General features: G+C 41.2%; 1 protein-coding gene across 2 annotated transcripts in view; it reads left to right on the plus strand.

The window, feature by feature from the left end:
* The window catches only part of WNK3 (WNK lysine deficient protein kinase 3), a 151119-nt gene that overhangs the window by 75213 nt on the left and 62639 nt on the right, over positions 1-13267 (plus strand). For both annotated transcript variants that reach the window (XM_062183638.1, XM_062183639.1), the window contains exons 10-11: positions 8084-8148; positions 11640-11787. In XM_062183638.1, coding sequence (XP_062039622.1) covers positions 8084-8148; positions 11640-11787 — 213 coding nt within the window. The remainder of the gene's footprint in view (positions 1-8083; positions 8149-11639; positions 11788-13267) is intronic.

Genomic DNA, 13267 nt, shown 5'->3' on the forward strand with positions numbered 1-13267 from the left:
CTAGAAAATGCTTCCCTTTTCAGTGTCTTGAAGTGTTGCTCAAATGTTTTATTCTAATAGTTTCAACCTTTCAGGTTTTATATCCATTTTGAGACTTTTTTGTGTTATTAATTTATTTGAGTGGTAGATCTTCAGACGGAGAGAGAGACAGAGAGAGATGTCTTCCATGTGCTGGTTCACTCCCAGAATGTCCAAATCCCATGGAGCAGGGCTGATCAGAAGCCAGGAGCCGGGAGCTGCTTCTGTGTCTCTATGGCGGGTGCAAGGGCCCAAATACTTGGGCCATCATCTGCTCCTTTCTTAGGCCTTAGGCAGAGATCTGGTTCGGTAAAGTTTCAGCTTGCTCTTAAACCGGATCCATATGGGATGCCTGTGCCGAAGGTGGAAGCTAAGTATACAGCCCCACCTGGACGCCCCCGATGTGTTGTTTCTTTTATAAAAATCTTTTTTTCACTTCAAGCATTGTCTTATGCGGCCAGTGCTGTGGTGTAGCAGCTTAGGCTGCCATCTGCAGCACTACATCCCATATGGGCTCTGGTTTGATCCCTGCTACTCTGCTTCTGTTCCAGCTCCCTGCTAAAGCTCCTGGAATGCATTGGAAATGGCCCAAGTAGTCGACCCCTGCACGCATGTGGGAGACCCAGAAGTTGCTCCTAGCTCGTGGCTTAGGCCTGGCCCAGCCTTAGCCATTGGAATCATTTGGAGAGTGAACCAGGGGAAGGCACAACTCTGTCTCTTCTATTTCTTTCCCTGTCTCTTTCTCACTATATTGACCATCAAATGAATAAATAAATCTTTAATCAAAGTGGCAGGGGAAAAAAGGACCAAAGCATTGTCATATTTATTGAAGCACATTTTATTTATTGGGTTATTTATTTGTAAGCCTGTTATAAACCTTCCCAAAAAGGACAGAAACAGGGGAAAAAATAGGAGAAGCGTCACTGCCTGGACTTCTCCTGGAAGGGCACTTGCGCTCAAGGAATACGCGGCAGGGCTTCAGGGAGTTGCGCGCGCGGCACAGGTGGAGCCCGCGCACCCCGCGCTGCGCCGCCCAGCGCCTCCTGCCTGCCCTGCGCGCATATTACCTTGGTCGTGGTATTCCGGCGAGCCCCAGCAGCTGCACAAGGGGGCGTTCGCCTCACCCCTCTCACCACCTAGGGGTCGCTGGCCTCTCCCTCTACTTCCGGCGCCCAGAAGGGGGCCTCCAGCCCCGCCTCTCTCTTTCTGGAACCATCTCTGGGTGTGGCTGCAGGTGCCTGCGCTGCTGCCGCGCCGACCTGATGGAAAACCAGGTACTCGGTGTCCTGTGGGCTGGGCGCTGCGGGGCTGAGGTGGCTGGCCCCGTGCCTGCCCTGAGGGCCGCGAGGCTGGCCTCCATGAGCTCAGTCAGCTCCCTGAGGGAGCCCCTCAGCCGGTTCAGGGCGGCCTGATCGGGCTAGGCCAGGCTGGCACCCGCGGCTGGCTCCACTTGCCGCAGCCGCGTGGGGTGGTCTGCAGAGCCTCTCGGGGCTCTGTCTGTCCATGCTGCTCACCACCGGCCGGGCCTCAGCGCCCGAAACCGCTCCCTGAGCTACCGGGAGTGGAGGTGGGGTGGGGATGCAGGGGAACGACCCTCCTGGGACCACGGCCCCTTCCCCCAGAGCTCTTGCCCCTGCCTGTCCGGCGGCCTCAGCCGCGTTGCCCCCGGGCCAGCCGCCCTGGCCTACCTTGTCCCAGCCTAATTTCCCGCGCACGGTTCCCGGGCCTCTGCCAGAGAGCCTTCCCTCCTCACCCACACCCACCCGTTAGACCGGCCACGTGCCCCTCTGCCGTTGCTGCCCCCTTGGCACCCTAAGCGCATTTGGGCAGCGCTGCGTGATATCATTTGGTGTGGATCTGCCTCTGTTTCTCTAATCGAGCCAGAAAAGTAGGCAGTATTCTAATTTTTTTTTTTTGCTACTTGTAGTCTTATTCCACATTGCCAGGAACATTATTACATCTAATTCTTTGCATGTCTTCTCTTTTTTGTAGGATATATTTTTAATGCTTGGCATTTTTAACATTTGATCCTTATTGCGAAGTTTCCATGATTCTAAGCAGTTTTAATTCCACCAGTTTGTGAAGAGAGTATCTGTTCTCAGTACTTCATATTTGCTGTGTCTCAGAATTGTCTTTGAATTTGTTTTAAAGTTTAACAAACATCAAAATTTTGTGCAGTTTATGAGGTGCTGTGTGATGTTTTGGTACCTGTGTATATTGTATATATTTCTAATCAGGATAAACATCTATTTTTTATTTATAGTGAAACTTCCAAAATTAATTTTTAAAAAACATGATTTATTGATTTATTCAAAATGTAGAGGGAGAGATTAAGAGAGAAAAAGAGAGATCTTCATCCATTGTTTCACTCCCCAATTGGCTGCAACAGCCTTGTCTGGGCCAGGCCATAGCTAGGAGCCAAGAACTTTACCTGTGGGCTCTCATCCACTGACTCCCTAGGCACATTAGCAGGAAGTTGGATCAGAAGCTGCTCATCTAGGAATCAAAGCTACACTTCCTGGTCCGGCACTGTGGCGTAGCTGCTTGTAGTGCTGTCTTCTGATTCCACAGCTCCAACCGTTGCTACCAATTGAGGAGTGAACCAATGGATGGAAGACCTCTCTCCCTCTCTCTCTCTGTCTCTCCTTCTCTCTGTGTAACCCTGACTTTCAAATAAATAAATAAATCTTTAAAAAAAAAAACCCAACCCCATTGTGTTTTTTAGTTGCATATCCATGATGATTAGCAATGTGATGTCTTATTTCCTGTACCTGTTGGAGATTTGTATGTTATCCTTTGGAGAAAGTTTCTGCCTATTTTCAAATTGGATTATTTGTGGATTTTTTTTTTGCTATTAAATTGAGTTCCTTATATATTCTGGATATGAATCCTTTGTCAGAAAGATGGCTTAAAAATATTTGTCATTTCACTGTTGTCTGTTTCCTTTGCTGTGCAAAAAGCTCCTTAGTTTGATGAAATCCCGTTTATCTGCCTTGTTTTTATATACTATTTTTTGGGATTATGATCTAGAAAATGCTTGATATTTCAATGTCCTGAATTATTTTTCTTCTACTAGTTTCAACCTTTCTGGTCTTTAACCTTTTTAGATGATTTATATTATTTATTTGAAAGGTAGAAACTACATACAGAAAGAGGGAGAGACAGAGAGAAAGGTCTTCCATCTTCTGGTTCACTCCCAAAAGGCTGGGAGCTGCGTAGAAGGGCTGATTTGAAGCCAGCATCCTGGAGCTTCCTCCTGGTCTCCCACGTGGGTGGATGCACAGGCCTAAGCACTTGGGCCATCTTCCATTGTTTTCCCAGGTCATAAGCAGACAGCCTGATCAGAAAAGGAGCTGCCGGCACATTAACCAGTGCCAGTAAGGGAAGCTGGCGCCACAGGCTGAGGCTTAGCTTATTATGCCGCAGAGCTGGTCTGGAGATTATTTTTATACTTGGTGAGAGATGGGGATCTAGTTTCATTCTTCTGCATGTGGCTCTCTAATTTCCCCAGTACTATTTATTTAAGGTTATCCTTTTTTCAATGTATGTTATTCACACCTTTGTTAAGATCAGTTGGTTGTATGTGTTTCAGTGTTTTTCTGCAGTCTCTATTCCATTGGTGTGTGGATCAGCTTTTATGTCAGTACCATGCTGTTTTAGTCACTGTAGCTATGTGATACTATTTTAATGTCAAGTGGTGTAATGCCTCCTTGTTTTTTCTTTTTTTCTCAAGATCACCTTCGCTTTTTGCGGTTCTATACAAATACTAGTAGGTTTTTTTTTTTTGTTATTTCTGTGAAAAATGTTATTGGAATTTTGATAGAGTTTGTGTTGAATTTTTATTTTTTAAAATATTTATTTGAAAGGTGGAGTTATAGAGAGAGATGGAGAGACAGAGATATCTTCCATCCACTGGTTAACTTCCCATTTGTCTGCATGTCAGGGGCTGGGCCTGGCTAATGTCAGGATCCTGGAACTCCATCCAACTCGGGGCTCCCACATGGTTGGCAGGGGCCATCTGCTGCTGCTTTCCCAGGCACATAGCAGGGAGCTGGATCAGAACTGGCGCTCACGTAGGATGACTGCATTGCAGCAGCAGCTTAACTCATTGCACCATAAGGGTCGCTTGTGTTGAATCTTTCAATAGTTTTGGGCATTATGTACATTCTAACAGTACTCGTATTTCCAATCCATGAACACAGGATGTCTTTCCATTCCTTTGTGTCCTCTTCAGTGTCTTTCCTCAATGATTTACCATTTTCATTGTGGAGATCTTTAATCTCGTTGGCAAAATTTATTCCAAAGGTTTTTTTTTTATTTTTTGTAGCTACTGGAAATGATATTTTGTTCTGGATTTCCTTTTCAGATGATTCACTATTAGTATGTAACAACACTATTGATTTTTTTGTCCAACATTGCTTAATTTGTTTATTAGCACTAACAGCTTTCTGATGGAGTCTTTGGGACTTTTGTCTGCAGTGACCATTTGACGTCCTCCCTTCCAGTTGGAATGCTCTTTATTTTCTTCTCTTGCCTAATTGCTACTTCCAGTAGTTATGTTGAATAAAAGTGATTAAAGTAGGCATCCTTAGCTTGTTCTGGATTTAGAAAGAAATCCTTTTCCCTATTTAATATGCGGTTAGCTGTTAGATGGTTGTTTATGGCCTTATTATGTTGAGAGTTGTTCCTCCTATACCTGATTTGGTCAGTTTTCATCATGAAAGGATGTTGAATTTCGTCAAGTGCCTTTTCTATATGTATTGACAAAATGTTTAGTTTACAAAATGTACATAGAAACATTATAAAACGTAGGGAAAATGGAAAATAATTACCTAGAATATTTCCCTAACATGCCTATGATTGTATTGTTATACTATTCCATAAATACATAAATTGTATATATAGTTTTGTTTTCTGCTTTTTTCATTCATTGTTAAGTATATTTTTTTCTCTGCTTTTCTTGGCCTTGGTGTTTCTGCTTTTTATTGGCCACATGATAGTAAAGTAAATATATATATATATATATATATATAATTCTTCTGTTCCTGAAAAACTATCTTGCTACCAATTTTATTAAAAATAATACAACAAAAATGCAGATATCATTTATTGAACACTTAAATGTTTATACTCTATTTTCTTTGTATTATTTTCTTAAAATTGATATCTGGGATTGATAATAACAGATCATGAACATTTTAATGGCACAACCTTTATTCCTATGTCATCTTTCCTTTCTGTATTTCTGTCTTCAGACATTCACTGGAAGCCTAGCATGTGTCAGGTAGCACAGATAATGCAAAATAAATCAGATGGAGTCCTTGGAGTTGGACATTAAAAACGCATGATAAAGAGTAATTGATAAAAAACATTATTTTTAAAAGTTAATTTATTTGAAAAACAGAACGAGAGAGATGTATATATATATTCTGTCCACTGTTTTGCTCCCCAAATGGCCAGAATAGCTAAGTCTGGGCCAGGCCAGAGCCAGGAGTTCGATCCTGGTCCCCTACATCCGTGGCCGGGGCCAAAGTACTTGGGCCATCTTCTGCTGCTTTCTCAAGCACATTTGCACATAGCTGGACCTGGAACAGAGCACCCAGGACTTGTACTAGCACTCTAATATGGGATGCATGTGTTACAAGGGGTGGCTTAAACTGCTGCACCACAACATTACCCTGATCAAAAAACATCACTGATCGATGGGTCTCTATCTCTGTATCCATCCCTCCACTACCGATGATTTCCCTGTGAAGCATGGGAGAGCTAGTTGCAGACATGATACCATTTTACGCCTAAGTATTCCAGTATAAGAACAAAGACCTTTTAAAAAATAACCACAAATTCAGAAAATTTAATATGGATATAATACTATTACAGATATAATACTATTACAAAATCTGTTGTCCACATTAAATTTTTACCAGTTATTCAAGTGTCTTATGGCAGTTTTTCCTCTCTTGATCCATGATCTGATTGAAGATAAAGCCATTTCCTTTAATTGTGTTGTCCCTTTTATTTTCTTTAATCTGGAATAGTTCCTCAGCCTTTGTGTTTCATAACATTGTTATTTTTAAAAAAGTAGGTTAATTATCTTGTAGAATGTTCTTTAATGTGAATTTGCTGAGATTTTCTCTTATTTGGACACTGACTATACATTTTTGTTAGGAATAGTATGGAAGCAATACTGTGTTCTTCTTTACATATCATATTAGGTATGTGATATTGGTTTGTCCTAATATTGGGTATGTAAAATTTTATTACTTGGTTAAAGTAGGGCCTTTGAAGTTCTTCCATTGTAAAGTTACCTTTTTTGCCTTATTGAAAAGTAATTGTAAGGAGATACTTTGAAACTATATAAATATTCTGTTTATCATCCAGCTTTATTACTTTTCATATTCATTGATGATTTTCCAATTCTATGCATTTCTGAGTATACTTATTATTTGGCTCTTTACTGGAAGTAAGCACTTTCCCTTCCCTATTTGTTTATATCAATATGAATTCACGGATTCTTATTTTATTGAATGGGTCTTATTCCTTTACTACCATTATTTATTTTGATGCCCAAATTGTCCTGCATTTGGGCAGTAGAAGCCTTTTCAAGCTGGCTACTTTGTGCTTTTAATCGGTCCCCATATTCCTCAAGCAGTTCTTCATGTTTTGGAATAATAAGATTATCCAGGCTGGTTTGTACTTTCCTTATCTCAGTGCTGCAATCAGTTATTTCTTAAGGAATCTTCATCCCTTTTAGTTCAGACACCAATATAGGAGTTTAAATGTGGTATTTTAAAGATTCTCCAAGGTAATTTTGCTAGTCTGTTTCTGTACCCCTCTGTCATACAGACCTCATGTATTTAGAAGTTCTGTCCAGGCACCTGCTGAGTGGACAGGAAGAAGGAGGAGGGGTTGGAATAGTCCATTGAGATGGAGAGACATAAGTTAAAGTCACAGTATATGAAAGTTCCCAACTCTTACAAGGGATTACTGTTTAGTGTAGTTTTAACTAAGAGATTAGGCCGGAGAATCAGGCAGGGAGCTGTTCATTGACTTTATTTTCCATCTGAAGGAACTTTAACGTTATAGGAGATGTGAGGCTGTCATGAAGGATTTAAACTGGGTAGGTAGATGTTTGGTTTTGTTAGATTTGCATTCTAAGATAGATCACTATGTTTTCACCAGTGACAATGCTTAAAGGATGGATGAGGTAAATGTTTAAAATTATTTTCTAACAAGGTTGCTATTTGCTTTCATTTCTTTTAAAGATTCATTTTATTTATTTGAAAGTGAGAGTTAGAGAGAAAGAGAGATTTTCCATCTGCTGGTTCACTCCTTAGATGTCCACAATGGCAAGGCTGAGCCAGGTTGGAGCCAGGAGCTTTATCTGGGTCTCCTACATGAGTGACAGGGTCCCAAACGCTTGGACCATCTTCTGCTGCCCAGTTGCATTAGCAAAGAGTTGGGTTGGAAGTGGAGCAGCCAGGGCCTGAACTGGCACCCATAGGGGATGCCAGAGTTGCAGATGGTGGCTTTACCCGCTATGCCACAGTGCCATCCCCTATAATTTGTTTTCTTAAGGTCCTCAACTTTTCTCCTAGAAGCCTGTGTTGTAGCTACTAGATTCTGATGTCTCAAAGTTGACATTAGTGGGTGAGAGAGCCCACAGGATAAGTTAAAGCTTGAGTCATTGATTTGTCTTTCTAAGGAATGGCAAAATGTCTTTCTAAGGAATGGTAGTTTTCCAACCAGGACTGGAAGCTCAATAGTAGTGGTATCCATTGAAGAAAAATAAACCAAAGTACACAAAGCACTGTTGACTTTTTAAAATGAAAAACCATGATGGATAAAATATACCTGATGTACTACTGCATTTCATTTTTCTTTATCTTTGGTAAAAATATCAATAATAGTATTGATATAGTAATAATATACATATTTTACCTATTTTGCAAAGCAACCAGAATAGGAAATCTATCAGTTATGTTTTCTGAAATAACAGTAAATTACATCTTTGCTTCAAATTTTATTGTTAACAAAGCAGTTTTTATTTCTGTACTGTTTATAGGCTATATCCCAACCAGTTGGAGTTGAACAACAAGCAACTCCTCAACAACCAGATTTAGTTAGAAGGTAAGTATTGTTAAATTAATACCATGAAAACAATGAGATTATGCTGAAGCATGTGAGTTTATTAGATGCTTAATGTATCTTGACTACAGAAGCTTCTGTGTTCTTTAATTTGTGTAAGTTTAATAAAATGGTAGGTATTATTTTTTACATAAATAAGGATAATATGGATTATGGGATTATTGACCATTTTCTTGTTCTTTTTAATTATACTACTTTGTTCTAAGAAAAGCTTATAAGGGCTAAAGAAGGAAGTAAGAAATAATGCAATTTAAAGTAGAATTCCAGCTAATATAAAGAAGTAAATGATTACTCTAAGAGGCACCAATCTGCAACTCTTCCTAACATTTACCACATAAATCATTGTATATTGTTTGGTAGTTGTAAACTAGTATTCTTCTGTATGTTGTTTAGATTGGGATATTTCTGTTGTTCTATCCTCAAATTCACTGATTCTTTACTTTCTCTTATTCATTCTATTGTATCAACTCCATGAATTTTTATTTCTATGACTGTACATTTAATACTGTAATTCCCATTTGACTTTAAAAAATATTTTCTATTTCTTTGATGAGATTTTGTGTTTACATTTGCTTCAATAGTATTTACAATTGCTCACTGAAGCATTTTGATGATGGCTGTTTTAGAATCTTCACTGGGGTAGAGGCAGGCATTTGGCCTAGTGGTTAAGACACTGGTTAGGATGCCTGCAATTCCACATTGGAGTGCCTGAATTTGATTCCCAGCTGCAACATCTGTATCCAGCTTCTTGCTAATGTGGAACCTAGGAGTCAGCAGTGATGGCTCTAAGTAGTTGGATTTCTGCCACTCACTTGGGAGACCTGTGTTGAGTTGCCAGTTCCTGGCTTTGGCCCAGCCCCAGCTATTGTGGGCATTTGGAAAGTGAATCAATGGATGAAGGTGCCCTTTCCTCCCCTCCCCTCCCCTCCCCTGTCATCGTCTCCTCCTCCTCCTCCTCCTCCTCCTCCTCCTCCCTCTCCCTCTCCTTCACCTTCTCCCCCTTCCTCCTCCTTCTTCTTCTTCCTTCTTCTTTTTCTCCTCTCTCTCTCTCTCTCTCTCTCTCTATATGTATATGTATATGTATTTTTCCTTTATAAAATCATCCAGTCTCTGATTCATCTTAATGGTGGCATTTGTTGATTGTCTTTTTACATTCAAATTGTGATTTTCTGGCTTATTTCCTGGATTTTATTTTCATTTGTCTCTGACATTTTGGATCTTTTTAAAAATATTTATTTATTTTATTTGAAAGTCAGAGTTACAGAGAGAGAGGAGAGAGGCATGAGGAGAGAGGAGGGAGGGAGGGGGGGGGAGAGAGAGAGAGAGAGAGAGAGAGAGAGAGAGAGATGGTCTTCCATCTGCTGGTTCATTCCCCAATTGGCTGCAATGGCTGAAGCTTGCGCCTATCCGAAGCCAGGAGCCAGGAGCTTCTTCCAGGTCTCCTATGCAGGTGCAGGGGCCCAAGGGCTTGGGCCATCTTCTACTGCTTTCCCAGGCCATAGTAGAGAGCTGGATAGGAAGAGAAGCACCTGGGACTCGAACTAGCATCCATATGGGACGCTGACACTGCAGGCAATGCCTTTACCCACTACACCATAGCACCGGCCCCAACATTTTGGGTCTTGTACTAGAAAACTGTATTTAAAACTTCTATTTTAACAGATATTCATCCTGTTTAGGTACATGGAGGTCCTGACCTACTTTTGTGGACTGTGATATTTAAAGACAGTTTAGTTCTCAGAGTCCTTATGGTGCCATTCTAGTCTGCTTTGTTCGCTTAGTACCACTGTCCCCTTCCACTGGGCTGAGGAATAGGGAGTATTTATCCAAGTCTGCTTCCCTAGGAAGATACTGTAGGTCATACTCTACTGGTAGGGCTCCTATCAGTGCCAATGGGGGAGCGTGCCTGCTTAAGTCATTGTCTGCTGCTGGGTTGGGGGTCAGGAGACACCAAGATTGGACTGCCTTTTCTTACTAGGTAGGTAATTGGGAGAGGCCAAGCTGCTATGTTTCTCCTCAGTCCTGGGGACCCATAGCCAGTGCAGTCTACTTTCATCTTTTTATTCTTCAGTGCTTGCCTGTGATTGTTCACTGTATTCTTTCTAGATTTTCTTAAGCCAGTACTTAAGGGGGAGGAGCGCAGAGAATGAATTTCTACTAATTTATCCTAAACATAATGTAGTGTTTTAAGACAACTATATGATATAGTCCCATTGACTAAAATTATGTCACTTTTACCTTCCAAAGGTATTATTGTTTATTGCCATTTCTCTGTATATTTAAAAACTTTAGGAGCAGTATTAATGTGTCACCTTCTATCACTTTTATTTAAATAAATTATTTGTCATGGACATAGAAAAAAATTTAAGTTATTTTTACCTCTTCTTGTACATCTCTATATAGAAGCAGCATGAGTAGTTTTTAGAAGAAAGATGTAATAAAAAGTTAATTAAAAAGATATGCCTGCAACCCATATGGGTGCTGGTTCGAGTCCTGGCTGCTCCACTTCCAATCCAGCTCTCTGCTTATGGTCTGGGAAAGCAGTAGAAGATGGTCCAAGTCCTTGGGCTCCTGTACCCACATGGGAGACTGGGTCAGACAAAGCTCCTGGCTCCTGGCTTTGGATTGGCTCAGCTCTGGCCATTGTGGCCATTTGGGGAGTGAACCAGTGGATGGAAGACCTCTCTCTCTGACTCTACCTCTCGCTGTAACTCTTTTAAATCAATAAAATCTTTTTTTTAAAAAAAAACAGATATGTTTGAACAAATACAAGTGTCCATTTGGCGCTTGCTGATCTTGTCATTTAAATTTCATATATGTTTATTTGACTTTTTGATTTATTGAATGTCTTCAAATTTATTAAAGAAAAAGCCAAAAAAGGCATTTGACACTACTACCTTGAACCTGTAAAATATAACTAAATAGAATTAATCACATTGAACCATTTGTATCTTTCATTTTCATTCGTTGTTTGCCTCCTGCAGTACTCCTGTCTGCCACGCTTGGCCTTTCTATCTCTTGAGTTCATTATATGACCAAGTAAATTTTGCCTGAGAATTTTTTGAGGAGTTTTATTTGAACATATTGATGAAGCGACTAACCCTAAAACAAGATAAAATTGATCAAGAACATCCCCTAATAAAAGTGATCTATCACTGGCAATGTCTGCCTTTTTTTTCTATCATTGTGAGAAGATATTTGCCAAATAAATACGATATGATCTCATTTTTTCATAACTTTAAAAAGCTGCTTTATTGAATTATTCAAATACTGTAACATATACCCCTTTAAAGTCTGTAATGCAGTGCTTTTCATATATTCATAGACCTATGTAATCATAACTTTTAAAAAATAATTAGTATGTATTGGTTTTCCTTTAACAAATTATTCATGATTTTTTAATTAATTGGGAATTTTTCTTAGAATTTTACCATCAGAATTGGAATAAGTTGCTTTTTTTCAAAATTTACTAGCATGAATCAAGATATGGCATCTATGAAGGAAAACGCCAATAACCTTGATAACCCAAGTGGAAATGGAAAACAGGATCGGATCAAACAGCGAAGAGCTTCCTGTCCCCGGTCAGAGAAGGGGACTAAATTTCAGCTTACTGTCCTTCAGGTCAGTATGTAAATATGGTTTGATTAGGCCGGCGCCACGGCTCACTTGGCTAATCCTCCACCTGCAGCACCGGCACCCCAGGTTCTAGTCCCGGTCGAGGCGTTGGATTCTGTCCGGGTTGCTCCTCTTCCAGTCCAGCTCTCTGCTGTGGCCCGGGAAGGCAGTGGAGGATGGCCCAAGTGCCTGGGCCCTGCACCTGCATGGGAGACCAGGAGGAAGCACCTGGCTCCTAGCTTCAGATTGGCGTGGCGCGCTGGCCGTGGCGGCCATTTGGCGGGGGTGAACCAACGGCAAAGGAAGACCTTTCTGTCTCTCTCTGTCTAACTCTGGCTGTCAAAAAAAATATGGTTTGATTAAAAGTATATGTTTAAGCCAGCACTATGGCATAGTAGGCTAAGCCTCTGCCTGTCTGCCTTTGCCAGCATCCCATATGGGCACTGGTTTATTTCCTGGCTGCTCCTCTTCTGTTCCAGCTCCCTGCTGTGGTCTGGGAAAGCAGTAGAAGATGGCCCAAGTGCTTGGGCCCCTGCACCCACATGGGAGCTCCAGAAAAAGCTCCTGGCTCCTGCTTCGGATCGCCCCATTGTGACTATATGGGGAGTGAACTAGTGGATGGAAGACCTTTCTCTCTGTCTCATCCTCTCTCTCTAACTCTACCTCTCAAATAAATAAATATTTTTTTAAAAAGAGTACATGTTTAGATCTGAGTTCCTTGGAGGGACATTGATGTGGAAGTAAGTATAGAATATTGTGAAACAATCTAAATTTTCTTCCATTAAAACATTTCTGATAAGAGTGTTCTGTAGTTGTTTTACTTGGGAAATATAGAGAAAATATAGGGATGAAAATAAAAATCCTTTGGGTGGGCATTGTGGCTCAGGAGGTTAAGCTCCTGCTTAGGGTGCCCCAGCATCCTATTTCAGAGTGCCTGGGATAGAGTCCCATATCTACTTCTGATCCAGTTTCCTGCTGATGTGCCTGGGAGGCAGCAGAGGATGGCCCAAGTGCTTGGTTTCTCTGCTACCCATGTGGGAGTCCTGGATGAAGCACCTGTCTCCTGACTTCAGCCTTACCCAGCTCCAGCTGTTATAGCCACTTGGGGTGTGAGTCAGTGTATGGAAAATCTTTCTATCCCTCTTTGTCACTCTGCCTTTCAAATAAATAAATAAATAAAACTTAAAAAATGAAAATGATTGGGGCCAGCATTGTGGCATAGCAGGTTAAGCTGTTATCTGCAATGCTGGCATCTCATATGGGTGCTGGTTTTGGTCTGGGCTGCTCCACTTCCAGTCCAACTCCATGCTAATGTGCCTGGGAAGGTAGTAGAGGATGGCCCAAGTGTTTAGGACCCTCACCATGTGGGAGACCTAGATGAAGCTCCTGGTTCCTGCCTTTGGTCTGGCCTAACCCTGGCTGTGTGGCTATTTGGGGAATAACCCAGTAAATGGAGGATCCCTCTCTCTGTGTCTCTCCCTCCCTC

This window comes from Lepus europaeus, chromosome X (assembly GCF_033115175.1).
Source record: "Lepus europaeus isolate LE1 chromosome X, mLepTim1.pri, whole genome shotgun sequence".
Classification (NCBI taxonomy): domain Eukaryota; kingdom Metazoa; phylum Chordata; class Mammalia; order Lagomorpha; family Leporidae; genus Lepus; species Lepus europaeus.